Source organism: Lytechinus pictus, chromosome 5 (assembly GCF_037042905.1).
Source record: "Lytechinus pictus isolate F3 Inbred chromosome 5, Lp3.0, whole genome shotgun sequence".
Lineage (NCBI taxonomy): Eukaryota > Metazoa > Echinodermata > Echinoidea > Temnopleuroida > Toxopneustidae > Lytechinus > Lytechinus pictus.
Window position 1 is genome coordinate 42,310,220 of NC_087249.1, and position 17,243 is coordinate 42,327,462.

Genomic DNA, 17,243 nt, shown 5'->3' on the forward strand with positions numbered 1-17,243 from the left:
GTATTTTGCAGTGTTGTGCTGTCTGCATCTTTATTTCTGCATTTCCGTTTTCCCTTTATATACCAACCAGCCTGCAAGCAGTGATTTGAAACCGGGTGAAGTGCCACTGACCGATTACATGAATTCGCCTGTGTGGGACCAAGTACTATAATCTTTTTTGCATTTTACAAGTGACCCTTTTAGAGTACCTACGTGTAACCCCTTTGTATACGATCCTTTTATAGTTACATGTACCATCCCCCAACTGGCATATTATTTCTATATTTCTTAATTTTGCATTGTATAATAGTGATCCTGTCCGAAAGCATTTTCCCACTTGCATTAGACCCAACCATAGCTGCCCATATCCTTTTCCAATATAGCTTTTAGTTAGCCTGTAATTTCCCAGATTTATTTATCCTGTATTCAAATATGATAATGAAAGCAATATATCAGCATTATTTCGGAATGAAATATCATTTCGCAAAACATTCAAGTTATGCTGTCATTCATCACAGTAAATAAACTTTCATGTTAAAACTACACCACCAGTGTTTATAGAGGACCATACCAAAAGAGTTTACACCCGTGCTAAATCTGTGGTTTTAATTCAACACCTTTGGTTGCTATTGTAACACACTTTGGTGTAAATGGTGTTACAAACAAACTCAAGATTTTATTTTTAACACCTTAGGGTGCGTTTCTCCAGTGGTGTTGCACCATTGTTAAATTTGTAATGTCAAATTCATGGTGCTAGTTCAACACCTTTGGTTATTATTGTAATACTGTCTGATGTTAAGTACTCACTCCAGATTGTATTTTTAACAACTCAGGGTGTGGCCCTTTAATAACACAGATTGGTGTCAATTTCAACATGTTGGTATTTTGCAGCGTTCACCAATTTTCTTATGTGTAGTATTTCTTTTTAAATGTTATGCCTTTGTGACCCAGCATTGAGAGAACTATTCTCTGATTTTACTTCATCGTATTGAGATCTTTGAAGAAATTGCCCAACTTTGGCAAAGGTAAGCAAGTTACACATCAGTCAAATTTGAGGTATCGTTTCGGAAACACCCTTTGTATGTTGCACGTTCAGGCAAAATTTGGGGAAGAAATTATCGTTCTATAGATTATATTGAAGAAAATATGCTGTTAAATTGCATTGACGCCTATGTAAATGACAAATACATATTGCTCATTTACAACAAACGATACTTTTGTAACTTGCTTCCTTTTGCCAAAGTATGGCAGTATATCTTGTATATACTGTTAATTGTACGATGTTGTTCATTTATGGAGCTGTATTGATCTACTAAAATATGTAGGAAACTTCAGATTTACTGAATGTATATAAGATACTATAGCTACATAGATAATAGGAAAATGCAAACAACCACCATAAACAATTTGACGTGATTAAATTACTCATCACATGAATGGATAGAGAAAATAAAATGTAAATATTATGTTTATATTTACTTGATATCAATACATAAAGTGATTGTGAGTAACATTACAATTATGTATATCAGTATATTTAACCCAGTTTGATGCCGGGCCTTGTATTAGTTCTTTGAAAAGAAGACAAGCAGATACCAAATCATGTGAACATTTTATTCAGACATGCTAAGATTTTCTACAAGGAAGTGTATACATTTTTTTTTAGTTTCCAAAACTGTGTCAAAATTAAAGTAATCCGCACCAGACAGTTCATCTCCTTGTATACCTGGGGCCCCATTTCATAAAAGAGTTGCAACTGTTGTAACTTTGCCATTATGGCAACTACCATGGTAGCCTTCATTCTGATTGGCTGCTGAGCCCTGTTACCATGGTAGTTGCCATTATAGCAAAGTTACAACAGTTGCAAGTACTTTATGAAACGGGCCCCTGTAGTATACTGTGTTTCACCTGTGTCATAAAAGTTTTAAATTGATTTTAATTTCTGATGATGAAGGTTATGCTGTGTGAAATTCTAGCATTTATATTATCTTGCATTATCACCAATCCGTCTTTAGCTGAAATGACATATATTTTGTCAAAATGTAAACTTGTTTGACCGTTGTCACAGATAAATATGAGATTTCTAACACCACTTTAGATTTCATTGTTATATACACTTTCTATATTGTTCAGAAAACTATGCGTGTAGGTTTCTTGATTAGAAATACTTAAATGTGCCTTTTAACTTTCATGCAGTGATTATTAGGAGTTTGGATTGCAGTGTGAAAACTACGTATATACAAGAATAACATACTTTAATGCTTTTTCAATTGATAAGCACTTTGATATTTATGTAAAGTTTTTCTACACTGTCGGAACTGGGTTTAAAAAAAAAACTAATTTAGCGACTTCTCTTGTTTATGGATGTATTTCTGAAAAGGTGGATTGGTCTCGTACTTTTGTTTTAATTTTGTTTTTAATTTTGTCCCCAAGTATCAACTTAAATGTATATACCAATACAAGGGGGTGAGAGTTCCACTTTCCTATCCGATTTCAGATATTTTATTACGGTTTTGATTGTCAGCTTATTTTTTCTTTTTCTGTGTACAAACGTTTGGGAGTTCTTTCAATTTCAACTTTTCCCCCTATTTTTATTTATGATTATTCACACCCCTGATGATAATGATTATAATGACATTAAGTACACCATTATTTTACACTCAAGGGTTTATATATCACAACATTTACAACAAATAAGCATACACTAACAAAATACTTATTGAAATACAAATAAACAAGAAATAAAGTATAATGACTAACTTTATAGGGTAGGGGTGTGATACCTTTCTGTATGTTTATAACTATTTATTACAATTGGAAAGGGGTACATTTAAGACAAGGTACAATTAACCCATTTTTGGTTAATGGGAGAAAAATGCTTTGGGAGAAGATCTGTATTAATAACACGGAAAATCAAAAATTACCATTTCTACAAATATCTAAACAAATATTAAACATATAGAAGTGTTGTCGGGATATATCATGTTATTAATATTATTTTTTTAGTGAATTACTGTTACTTCTTTTTTAGAAAAATGTGGATCACTAGGTTTCAAGTATTTTATTTACCGCGATTGTTCTTTTGTTTGATTGAAAAATACTTATTTTAACAGCTGAAGATTAACGAGACGACTCTTCTGAGGTATTTCTTTGGGCCAAGGGGAACAGACACGCTGGACTACAAGACATTTGCAATGTAAGAAGAAATGTGTCCTTTATAGGGAAGTGCTTGAATTTTTGCTGATCCCATTTTTTATTGGCCCTATTAACAATGTTTGGTCATTTTTTATGGACTTTTTGGGGTGTGTTCTCCATATGCTTTTTTTATTCAGTGGGCAGGGGGAGGGGCTTTTAATTCACAATACACTGTATTAGAAGGAGAATGCTTACCTTTGATTTTTACTATCGAACTGAAAATAGCAATGTAGAATTCTTCAGAATCTAGGGAAAGAAAATTCTATGTACTTATATGAAGGTTGACTACACTCAGTCGCTACTCAAGCAGTAAGTCATCAAAATGACTTTTGAGCTAGGTTGATTTCTATGCCACTTATGGTAAGCTATACCTATCCCAGGTTAAACCTGGGCCTCGTCCTACAAAGAGTTGCGATTGATCTGATCAACCTCACCTATGGAAAGCCAGCCACATCTAAAATGCATGATTGCTCAAAAAAATTCTAGATATGATATATGTTCATACATTCATTGTTTTCTTGACAATTTGGTGTGTTCGCCTTTGTTTACAAAAGACATTTTGCAAATTTCCTGTAGAAAAAATTATGACACTGATGGATTCCCAGATTAATCGTAAGTCTTTGTAAGATGGGGCCCTGGGTTAACTTAGACCACACTTTTATGGAATGCCAGTTGTCAACTCACTCACCAAGTGAACAAATTATTCTTATCTTGCAGCAAAAAGTTGTCTTAACATCTTTTATATCGTGAAATGAGAAGAATATGAGATAAAAAGAAATAAAGTGAATTTTTAATGAATTATTTGGTACATTTTCTTTGCCAGGAATATAAAACAAGTGTCATGAAACCCGGCGTTCCATAGAAGTTTAAAATTCTCATTCAGACCCGGGTTAAACCGAGGATTAATTATCAGAATTCCAATCACAGTGTTTTCCAACGTTGTGGAGCCTGTGTTGCTGAAATTTGTGAGTTTTAAAGCTGCAAATCGGGGATCCAAAGGAGCAACTTGTTGTTCACCTAACGACTCAAATTAGAATGCCCCACTTACAGCTGCATTCTCTGAAAATTCAAAAGAAATTTGTTGTAATGATTAACAATATTTTGTGTTTATTTATCAATTCCAGGTTTATGGACAATCTCCAGACTGAGGTGCTTGAGCTGGAAATATCCTTTTTATTCTAATATTTGCATAGCTGAATATTTGAGAAAATGATATTTATGTTATTATGATCATAGATCATGACATGTAATATATGCCCAATAGATTGATTAATCAACTCTACTCTACTCTAGTGAAGACACTTCAATCTTACACATTCCGAGAGTTGTTACAAAAGGGGGGAAGCTAGCTTTGATTTTTGCAGTCCCAAATTTTGGAACTGTTTACCAATCCATCTTTGATCTTGTATATCTGTCGAATCATTTTAAAAAAATCTGAAAACATACCTATTTTTGTAGTAGTGTAATTGTAATATTGGAGAGTAATTTGTATATGTAAAGTACATTGACCAGTTTTAATTGATTATGCATTATATAAGCACCAATTTATTATAATTACTCTTTCCAACCTTCATACTGTTGTATTATGACTATTACTCGGATTGTCCAGTCTTGATTTTAGAGGACATGTAAATGAATCTTAGTAGAGTCAGTCTTGAGAGGGTTTTTACAAGTGGCCATGTTTATTGCTCCTGATTTTATCCCGGGAGGGGGGGGGGGGCCATTTCCATTGACGAGTGCATACCAGGCGCAACAAAAGAAAAGCGTAAGAAGGATCTCTTTTTCAAGATTGGGCATGTTACGTACGTAACGTATGACGTAATAAGGGTGTCAAAAACACTGAAATACTGGAAAAAGGGGTATAAATTTCGCTAGGAAAGCTACGTGTTTCAGGTCAAATTTGCGAGGGTATAAAAAAGACTATAATGCTTTATGAAGGATACACTTTATGCCCCAATGTTACATGTTTTGGGTCGGATTTGAGCAAGGTGTGGGAGGTGGGGCAGTACTAAATCTAATGTAATTAAAGTTGAAGCCGACGTCCGTGAACACGTCCGTGACATAACAATTAAGATATCGCTGTACTTGTTTAGGGGTTCAATTCAGGGAATACTTTTCAAGGGTACCGTTTTGTTTGAAATAGATACACTTGTTAAGGGTAGGGTTTCACACGCCAATACTTCACAAGAGGACAGTCCTCCTATAATCATTGATTTCCTTGACAATCTTTCTCTCCTCCTTCACTTCTATGAGTTCTCTAGAGGGATGCCCAGTATTGGCGAGGCAGAGTTTGCTAACATCCTCCTACGCTACACACATCTAGAGGATGCAGAAATGGAAGAATATGTTCAGAGGGTCCGAGAGCGCATGCCAGAAGAAAAGGTATAATAGACACCTCCCGTCCTAAAACTAGTTTAGTGGAAACTAGTTTAACGCATAATGAGAAGCGGTCTTGGAAGCGATCTTCCAAACCAGTTCGGAAAACCACCTCGAGATGTAGTTTTGAAGATCGCTTTGCCTCGTTAAACTGGTTTTAGCGTGAGGACACAACTGTTCTTCGCACACTTTTGAGCGCGCTACTCCACACATTGTGTGTAGAATGTCTACGCTGCGGTTTCAAATATCGCACGAAACATGTCACCCACACTGAGAGTGTTCCCATAGCAACAAGACCATTTTACGTGAAGTGGGTTTGAAAACTACTTTCGGTTGATCAAATGGGAACGCTAGCAAAGCGATCTTCCAAACTAGTTTCCTGAACCGGTTTCCAATAAACTAATTTTAGGAAGTATAATGAGAACGGTGTCTTAGTAAACAATTGGGGGGGGGGGTATTTTGTCTACACCTTGGCTATTTTCATATTACTGGGGGGCTCTTTTTAATGTTTGACTTTTTCATATAGCTGTTTCGGGGCTCTTTTTAAAGTTTCAATGCTATTTTGGTAATTTTAGTGTCAGAGAGTACATGCCTGAAAATAAGGTATAATAGTAAACTAATGGATGGGGGTATGTTTTTTTTTGGTTTGTCTGTTATGGCGATTTTCATATAGCTATTTGGCAGCTCTTTTTAGATTTTGGCTGTTTTCGTATCTATGTGGGGGCTCTTTTTAGAGATTGGCAATTTTCATATACATGTATCTGTGTGGGAGCTCTTTAAATTATATCTATTTTGATATTCATTTTGGGGGCTCTTTTTAGAAAATTTTTATATAGCTGTGTGGGGGCTCTTTTTAAAGTTTGGCTATTTTCATACAGCTATTTGGTGGCTCCTTTTAGAGTGGAGATATTTTCACAGAGCTATTCGGGGCTCTTTTTGAAATTTGCTGTTTTCATGTAGCTGTTTGGGGCTCTTTTTAAAGCTTTAATGCTATTTTAGTCATTTTGGTCTGGATAGGGATAAAGGTAACTAGGTAAACTATGTGTATTCTGTATTGGGGCAATTTGTCTAATTCCAGTTGCATGGTGTGCTGAACTCCATAGTCATTGCGTGGCGGGTGGGGTTGGGGAGTCGGTGCACATTTTTAGGGCTACTTTTGACAAATTTTAGACAATTGCCTTTTTCCCCAGCATTTTTAAACTGAATTATGCATTATTGCACAACTTAACCTATATTGATGGAAATGCAATTTTTGTTTAGATTGGTGTGCATAGCATTCATTCCATTTTCATTATGCATAACAGACCAAGGAACATTACTTGTTTTATTAATTGATGACTCCAAAAGTTAAAAGCCATTGTTTTGTTTTGTTTTTAACTACTAGTTATGGAAAGTGAAAACTGCAACCTTTGCAACTCCCAGCTTCACTTTCAAACTAATTTGAATCTGCAAACAAAATATGTGCAGATTTGATTTTTAATCCATTTCACTTTTGTTTTGCAATACCATACGTTGCACAAGAAAGTCAAATAGTATGATTTTACAATGTAATCAAGTTGTTCTGAATTTATTTTCTCTGAAGAATGATCAGAAGATATAAAGGATAATGTAAAGAAATCAAATGGCTATCACTTTCTTTAAAACCCAGGTCAAACTCTCTTTTTACATGAATAATTAATACATTATTATGTCTCTTCTTTTAATACTAATATAAAGTTTGGTGAAAGAGTAAGTATTATTATTTTTGTTTTAAACAACACACCGCTGCTTTACTCAAATCTTCAGAACTATGCAAAGAAAAGGCATCGCTGCTTTCATATTAATAGATCTCCAAGTACCATCAAGACATTGGATTCTTATTTTATAGTTTAATTTTAGCTAAAAAATTGATGGAATGAGGTAAATTATTTCCTAATAATAGTGAAGCTACTATAGGCATATACTGTACTCTCATGCATTTAATATTGCACATGGTATTATATTACTACCCTGGCTGTCGTTGAGCCACAATTTAGGTGCCTAAGCATTCAAGGGATAAATCCTAATGGGAACCCACTCACCTCTCCGGGGTTAGGTGCAGCACAATGTGGATAATTTCTTGCTGAAGGAAATTAACAGCAGGATTGGGAAGGGGGCGCTATAAATCATCTAAATGAAATCATAAAAACTTATATCCTGCCTTGGTTTCTGCAGTCTTCACTTACTGAATATGCCTTATCAGGGGAAAATCATGGAATTCCATTGCCATTAAAATGCTTGGGAGCTTGGTGCTCGGTGAAGGAAGGGGTGTTGCCATCAATTTGCTATTAACTGCAAGTCTTTTTCAGGTCGCAAAACTAATTATAAGTATTCAGATTTGCCTGTTTCTTGTAACTGAAGTATACATTTATTTCCTCTTATTAAAATTGATGTATCAGTTAAAAAATTGCAGTTGTTGATTGCAATCAATTTCAAAGATTCTTAAGTAATGGAAATCGATTAGTACTATAGAGCTATCTATGAAGGTAAATATTGAATAGAATGATAACTAATTTTAAGATCAAGTCTGCCCCAGAAAAATTTTGATTTTAATAAATAGAGAAAACCATACTAGGATAATGCTGAAAGTTTCATCAATATCGGATGTAAAATAAGAAAGTTATGACATTTTAAAGTTTCGCTTATTTTTCACAAAACAGTGATATGCACAACTCAGTGACATGCAAATGACACAGTTGATGATGTCCTTCACTCACTTTTTTTTGGTTTGAATTATACAATTTTTTTTTACATATTTGATAATAAGGACCAACTTGACTGAACCATGTAGTATCAAACAAAGCTAATTCCACATGTTCAGGGAGGAATTAATTGTTTCACTTGACAATGAGGAGAAAATTAGATTATTTCGTACAATAAAATACAAAAGAGATAGTGAGTGGATGACATCATCAGTCTCCTCATTTGCATACCGATCAGGATGTGCATATAACCGGTTTGTGAAATTAACCAAAAGTTTAAAAACTTTTTTATTTTACATCCGATTTTGATGAAATTTTCTGCGTTTTGCTTGTTGGATTTTTCTCTTTTTATTCATATCAACTTTTTGTTGGGTTGGACTTGGCCTTTAACAAGATCTGTAACATTTCCCATCTATTCAGCACAGTAACTAAATTATATTCTCTACTGCGCTTTTTAACGTATACATACCATTACACCAGCTGTAGCTTAGCTGCCATATAAGGGTACAAGGGCATGAAATCAATCCAGGGGGTGCATGTCATAGAGCTGTTTATGATATTAAGTACGACTTTACGATTGACTATGATATGGTAAGCATGAAGTGATTTTCAGTTGTGTCTTCCAAAAATTGAAACTTAGAAATGATAGACACTTGTTTCTGCAAAGTACAACACTTGCCACACTTTAAAATAATTTGAATAAAATGATGTTAATAAAATGATATTTACCTAAATAGTAACTTTAACCGCTTAGAGGCAATTTGCAAATTTGCGGTATATAAAATTGTTATTATTATTATTTATGCAATCGGCTGCAAAAGTATCTTGATGCTTTATTGTTAACTATTCACCAGGGCTCTGTAACACAAAGATTGGCGATCAATCGCTAAATGAACTGACCAATCAATATCAATGTTAGTTGTTACATGCACATTAAGTTTAAAATACTGACCAGGGACCGATCAGAGCGTTTTTTTTTCATATTTGTAATTCATCGCAAACCTTTGTGTTTATGGAGCCCAAATTGTTTATGACAGGGATTTATTACACTAATGGTTTTCATTAGTTTTTTTTATAATTGCATAGCTACTATTTTATGCATTTTTGTCTCGCCTGCATAGCAGAGCGAGACTATAGGCGCCGCTTTTCCAACGGCGGCGGCGGCGTCAACATCAAATCTTAACCTAAGGTTAAGTTTTAGAAATGACATCATAACTTTGAAAGTATATGGACCTAGTTCATGAAACTTGGACATAAGGTTAATCAAGTATTACTGAAGATCCTGCCTGAGTTTCAGGTCACATGACTTAGGTCAAAGGTCATTTAGGGTCAATGAACTTAGACCATGTTGGGAGAATTGTTTTCAAAATCTTAACCGAAGGTTAAGTTTTTGAAATGACATCATAACTTAAAAAGTATATGGACCTAGTTCATGAAACTTGGGCATAAGGTTAATCAAGTATTAGTGAACATCCTGCACCAGTTTCAGGTCACATGACCAAGGTCAAATGTCACTTAGGGTCAATGAACTTCGGTCAAGTTGGGGGTATTTTTTTAATTACTATCATAACTTTGACATTTATGGATCTAGTTCATGAAATTTGGACATTAGGTTAATCAAGTACCACTGAATATTCTGTGCGAGTTTCAGGTCACATGACCATGGTCAATGGTCATTTAAGGTCAATGAACTTTGGCCATGTTGGGGGTCTTTGTTAAATTACCATCCTAACTCTGAAGTTTATGGATCTATTTCATAAAACTTGGGATATAAGAGTAATCAAGTATCACTTAACATCCCCTGTGAGTTTCAGGTCACAAAACCAAGGTCAAAGGTCAGTTAAGGTCAATAAACGTAGGCCATGTTGGGGTAATTGTTGAATTGCCATCATAACTTTGAAAGTTTATGGATAAAGTGAATGAAATGTGGACATGGGTGTAGTTGACAAGTCTTAAGTCACCGTTCAAATGTCATCTACATGTATGGTCAATGAACGTGAATGGTATTATGTCATTATATGAATGGTGTTTTTGTGAATGATTATTTTATAGTAGTTTTCAAAGTTAGCACTGCTGCTATATTAAATCGCGTAATGCAGGCGAGACTGCCAGAGGCGTTCCACTTGTTAATGAAAAAAAGACGCTTTTAAAATGAAACTTGAAATTTTGATTGGAGATTTCATCAGCATAGTACAGAGTTTTAAACTGACATTAGTTGTGAATCACTCGATGCAGGTTCAGTGTAGAAGAGAGTTACTATAGTATGACCACGGAGCTTGTATGTGGAACTATGGGAGCTGAAACATGCAACATTTGTACTAGTATACATGTATTATCCAAAAATAAGCATACCATTGCATGGTTATTTGTCATTATGATAAGATGCATATTTAGTACTGTGCCCTTGTTAACCAAGCCATTACGAAACAACTTGCTTTTTTCTTTGTGACATCATTTTAAGCTTACCTGGGTAAATGTAAATGTGAATCTCAATTCATGCACTTAAGAATATATCCAATCAGAAATTCTATCCCCATGTTTTATTCCTGGGTGTCAGAAATTTCTTTTGAGGTATAACACAATACAAGAAGGAAATATCCTTATTTGTGCAATGGTACAAGAATTTTTGTTCTGTGAAAGAGAGACATTCTTACTCTTTCACACCTCATGCAATATTTTGTAACATCACCCTTCTGTCCATTCTCTATTTCTATACTATTGCACATTAGGACCCCCTTGCAGGCCTGTATGTAAGACGAAAAGAGTCCCTATTCGGTGGTTTAAGACCGCCTCAAAGTTTGTCACTCCAGGTATTTTGGCAGTGTGAAAGCAAATTACACATTATCTCCCCGAAAGAAAATACCCGCTAAATCGTGGGTACTTGTCAATATTCCGAGAACTCTGGCAGGGATTTTTTCCAAGGTCGCAGTTATTTTGGCAGTGTGAAAGCAAATTACGGAACTTTTAGCCCAGGGTGTAGTTGGCCGGGCGCGGGCGCCGTGGGTGGCTGCTGAGCCAGCGATTTTGAATCTCACACCTCTCTCTGCTTATCAGACCATACTGTTCATGCTGGTAACTTCAGGAACTTATCCCGAAGGGTATGTTTCAGGGCGATGTGAATGCAGGAATAATTAACAGGTATTTTTTTAGCCTGAAGAAGTTCTCATAATTTAACAGGGATTCTTATGATCGAGGCAGTTTGAAAACACTTATTGAGAGTCCTTTGGTGATCCTTTCTTGTGGTAAATGATACACACCAGGGTCCCATTTCATAAAGGACTTGCAACTGTTGTAATAATGGCAACTACCATGGTAACAGGGCTCAGCAGCCAATCAAAATCAAGGTTTCCATGGTAGTTGCCATAATGGCAAAGTTACAACAGTTGCAAGTCCTTTATGAAACGGGACCCAGATTTTCATTGGTGTTTATGTGCAGTTCCTAAGAAAGGGTCCCTATTTGATTGTAAATTCCCTAATAACTTAATATAAAAAGCCTTACACCTTCCTAGATAGATATAAGAAATTATGTTCTCCAATCATAAAAGCAAAAATTATTCTGGTTTGACTTATATGAAAGAAAAATGATATTTGGAGGGGTCCATTTTATCATTGTTAAAACAGGTAAAATACATCACTGCTTCATTTGCCAAACTTAGCAATCCATGGGGAAAATGGACAAATATTACAATCATGACACCATTTGGCATCAGTGTAACTTGGCAAGAGTAAGATGATACAACAGACAGTTGCTCTAACAGTCAAGTCACGTCTTCTATTGTTCAGCTGTGTGAAAAGAGTTGACAAAAGCATCTACCACCTGTTTCAGGAGAAAAATTTATTTTATAAGTCATTCACTGAAGTAGGTAACCAGGTAACCATTGCATATAAACTGTGCCGTTAGTGGTAACTGCCATGGTCACTTTCTCAGCACCCAATGCCCCTTCCCTTTGGAATAAGCTACCATCTTACATTCATAAAGTCTGTGAATCAGTTCAAAACCCTACTCAAAACCTACCTATGATTCACAGTTATAGGTCGGTCAATTGGAGGTGCACACCAGTTTTGATATTTGATTATTAGTTTAGTTGCATTAATTTTTGTGTCATTTTCCCCTGCCACATTTTTTTCTTTTAATCCCAAGTATAAACCATAAACAGAACACAGTGCGCTCAGAAACACCAGTAGTAAGCGCCTTATAAATGTTATATATTATTATTAAATCAAGTTGTCAGTGGTAGATAATCAGCAAAGACATCAGGGCCCTATCTTTCATAGAGCTACGATTGATCCGATCAACCTCAAATATATGGAAATTCATTGATGCACTGGTACAGATGGGGGGACGAAGAAAAAAAAGAGAAAGGACAGGGTTAAGGGTAAAATATTATATTGTTTTTTTAATATTATGTCAAAATCTATCACAAACTTGGAATTTTGTCATAAAAATGTCGAAATTTCTCGCTTACTTCGCTCGCTGGCAACTTTTTATTAATTTCACGCGATACGCCATGTCAAGCCCCCTAAAAATGTTGGGCTTATTACGCCACTGCATTGATGTCATAATTTTTTTCTTCAGGAAATCTGCACAATGTCTTTTCTAAACAAAGATATTAAAAGCACACTGAATTTTCAAGAAAACTATGAATTTATGACTGGACATCATATCTAGAAAATATGTTGAACAAACCTGCTTTTTAGATGATGACATTGCTATCTTTCCATTGTAGTGGTTGATTGGATCAATTGCAATGCTTTTTAAGACAGGGCCTTGGTATCATCATTATGAGCAAATACATTTTCAGATGTACATCTTTGCCACAATAAGGAACACATAGAAAGGATGCTTTCAAAACCATTTCATTGTAACATTGAAAGCCGAGTTTGCCGTTTCCATCTCACCGTTATGAGCGGGGATCCCTCCCTGTAATTCAGAGTGTGCATTTCAGCGAATGCTTGAGCGCCCGATCAAGGTAGCTGTGCTAAAACCGGGGTAATGATACTGTAACATTATAATGTTAAGCAGGCACGCTGGGAGAACAGTTTTCAGAACTGAAGTGACTACCCTGGGTAAAAATCAAGCCATAAAAATCAAGCCATAATGATGATTCATCATTGCGCCCCCCAAAGGTGACTGCCAGCCTAAGATATCCAAATGGCCTTGGTACATCACCCATTGTCCATCATTAATGTTTAAGTTTTCTAATAACTTTGCGTCAGTTGCTCAGATGATAACCATACTTGGGTTATAATTAGCCAACCATCAGCATTGGTCTTTCAATGTTCTTTCATTTTTTCATTCACTTTTATGGTTATGTTTTTTTTCATTGTAAATTCTTTATATGTAAATGCGCTTTGTACATTTCCAAGAAAAGGCGCTATAAAAATGAAATAATTGTTATTATTATTAATGTTGCAGCTGCTTGGATAAAACCAGACTTTGGTAATAACTGCATGGGCTACATTAATATAGGGTACCATACCATCACATATACTTAAAGGTCAAGTCCACCCCAGAAAAATGTTGATTTGAATAAATAGAGAAAAATCAAACACGTACAACACTGAACATATCATCAAAATTGGATGTGAAATAAGAAAGTTACCACCTTATAAAGTTTCGCTTATTTTTCACAAAACAGTTATATGCACAACTCAGTGACATGCAAATGAGAGAGTCAGTGATGTCCCTCTCTCACTATTTCTTTTTTTTTTTTTCTTTTAATTATACAATATCTCAATTTTTACTGAATTGACAATAAGGACCAACTTGACTGAAAAATAAAATGTTAAAACAATGGTAATTCTACATTTTTAGGGAGAAATAACATTTTGTTTCACAGGACAATGAGAAGAAAATTAGAATATTCCATATAATAAAATACAAAATAAATAGTTAGTTGGTGATGTCATCAGTCACCTCATTTGCATACCAATGCATGTACGTGTAACTGTTATGTGAAATTAAGAGAAACTTCAAAATATCATAACTTTCATAACATCCGATTTTGATAAAATTTTCAGTTATGCTAGTTTGATTTTTCTCTGTTTATTCCAAGCAAATATTTGTTGGGGTGGACTTGTCCTTTAACTCTCCATCTTGGACCAAAAATGGTGAATGCCTGGAAGCCGCTGAAGTTGATGCATAAAGCCTTTGAATCCCATTTTGTCTATGCAGAGTGTGAGGGATAAGCAAGGAAAAGGCGCTTGTGGGATTCTTGTGTGAAAGATGCGGATTTTGGTATAAAGAGGTTACAAGATAAGTCAAAGGTCATTTGAGGTCACACATTACAGTTAATATGCAAGATTTCTCTTATGACACATAACTGCACTTTTTGCTGCAATTTATATTAATAAAAGACACTGATGATTTGTTCCTGCAGTTGAACAAACCTTGATTTTAAGATTGATAACTTAAAAATTGATTAATTAATTAGTTTTTTATTTGTCTTTACAGGGTATCTCTTTTGAAAGCTTCACAGAATTCTTTCAGTTTATCAATCATCTTGATGATTTTGAGATTGTCCTGAGGATGTACACATTCGCAGACCAACCCATCACACAAGGTAATAACTAGATTTAAATTATACAACCACCTGAAAACTAAAATAAACCATTTCATTGCCACAAAACAATTACACACAATTATATTGTACACATTCGCAGACCAACCCATCACACAAGGTTATAACTAGATTTAAATTCCACAACCACCTGAAAACTAAAATAAACCATTTCATTGCCACAAAACAGTTACACACAATTATATTGTACACATTCGCAGACCAACCCATCACACAAGGTAATAACTAGATTTAAATTATACAACCACCTGAAAACTAAAATAAACCATTTCATTGCCACAAAACAATTACACACAATTATATTGTACACATTCGCAGACCAACCCATCACACAAGGTAATAACTAGATTTAAATTATACAACCACCTGAAAACTAAAATAAACCATTTCATTGCCACAAAACAATTATACACAATTATATTGTACACATTCGCAGACCAACCCATCACACAAGGTAATAACTAGATTTAAATTCCACAACCACCTGAAAACTAAAATAAACCATTTCATTGCCACAAAACAGTTATACACAATTATATTGTACACATTCGCAGACCAACCCATCACACAAGGTAGTAACTAGATTTAAATTCTACAACCACCTGAAAAATAAAATAAACCATTTCATTGCCACAAAACAGTTATACACAATTATATTGTACACATTCACAGACCAACCCATCACACAAGGTAATAACTAGATTTAAATTATACAACCACCTGAAAACTAAAATAAACCATTTCATTGCCACAAAACAATTACACACAATTATATTGTACACATTCGCAGACCAACCCATCACACAAGGTAATAACTAGATTTAAATTCCACAACCACCTGAAAACTAAAATAAACCATTTCATTGCCACAAAACAATTATACACAATTATATTGTACACATTCGCAGACCAACCCATCACACAAGGTAATAACTAGATTTAAATTCCACAACCACCTGAAAACTAAAATAAACCATTTCATTGCCACAAAACAGTTACACACAATTATATTGTACACATTCGCAGACCAACCCATCACACAAGGTAATAACTAGATTTAAATTCCACAACCACCTGAAAACTAAAATAAACCATTTCATTGCCACAAAACAGTTACACACAATTATATTGTACACATTCGCAGACCAACCCATCACACAAGGTAATAACTAGATTTAAATTCCACAACCACCTGAAAACTAAAATAAACCATTTCATTGCCACAAAACAATTATACACAATTATATTGTACACATTCGCAGACCAACCCATCACACAAGGTAATAACTAGATTTAAATTCCACAACCACCTGAAAACTAAAATAAACCATTTCATTGCCACAAAACAGTTACACACAATTATATTGTACACATTCGCAGACCAACCCATCACACAAGGTAATAACTAGATTTAAATTCCACAACCACCTGAAAACTAAAATAAACCATTTCATTGCCACAAAACAGTTACACACAATTATATTGTACACATTCGCAGACCAACCCATCACACAAGGTAATAACTAGATTTAAATTCCACAACCACCTGAAAAATAAAATAAACCATTTCATTGCCACAAACAATTACACACAATTATATTGTACACATTCGCAGACCAACCCATCACACAAGGTAATAACTAGATTTAAATTCCACAACCACCTGAAAACTAAAATAAACCATTTAATTGCCACAAAACAGTTACACACAATTATATTGTACACATTCGCAGACCAACCCATCACACAAGGTAATAACTAGATTTAAATTCCACAACCACCTGAAAACTAAAATAAACCATTTCATTGCCACAAAACAGTTACACACAATTATATTGTACACATTCGCAGACCAACCCATCACACAAGGTAATAACTAGATTTAAATTCCACAACCACCTGAAAACTAAAATAAACCATTTCATTGCCACAAAACAATTATACACAATTATATTGTACACATTCGCAGACCAACCCATCACACAAGGTAATAACTAGATTTAAATTCCACAACCACCTGAAAACTAAAATAAACCATTTCATTGCCACAAAACAGTTATACACAATTATATTGTACACATTCGCAGACCAACCCATCACACAAGGTAATAACTAGATTTAAATTCCACAACCACCTGAAAACTAAAATAAACCATTTCATTGCCACAAAACAGTCATACACAATTATATTGTACACATTCGCAGACCAACCCATCACACAAGGTAATAACTAGATTTAAATTCCACAACCACCTGAAAACTAAAATAAACCATTTCATTGCCACAAAACAGTTATACACAATTATATTGTACACATTCGCAGACCAACCCATCACACAAGGTAATAACTAGATTTAAATTCCACAACCACCTGAAAACTAAAATAAACCAT

At 34.7% G+C, this 17,243-nt stretch overlaps 1 protein-coding gene across 1 annotated transcript in view; it reads left to right on the forward strand.

Annotated features, from left to right (window-relative positions):
- The window catches only part of LOC129261397 (calcium uptake protein 3, mitochondrial-like), a 115,190-nt gene that overhangs the window by 88,866 nt on the left and 9,081 nt on the right, over positions 1-17,243 (forward strand). Inside the window, exons 8-12 of the mRNA XM_064099512.1 lie at positions 71-142; positions 3,093-3,175; positions 4,299-4,338; positions 5,419-5,556; positions 14,725-14,833. Coding sequence (XP_063955582.1) covers positions 71-142; positions 3,093-3,175; positions 4,299-4,338; positions 5,419-5,556; positions 14,725-14,833 — 442 coding nt within the window. The remainder of the gene's footprint in view (positions 1-70; positions 143-3,092; positions 3,176-4,298; positions 4,339-5,418; positions 5,557-14,724; positions 14,834-17,243) is intronic.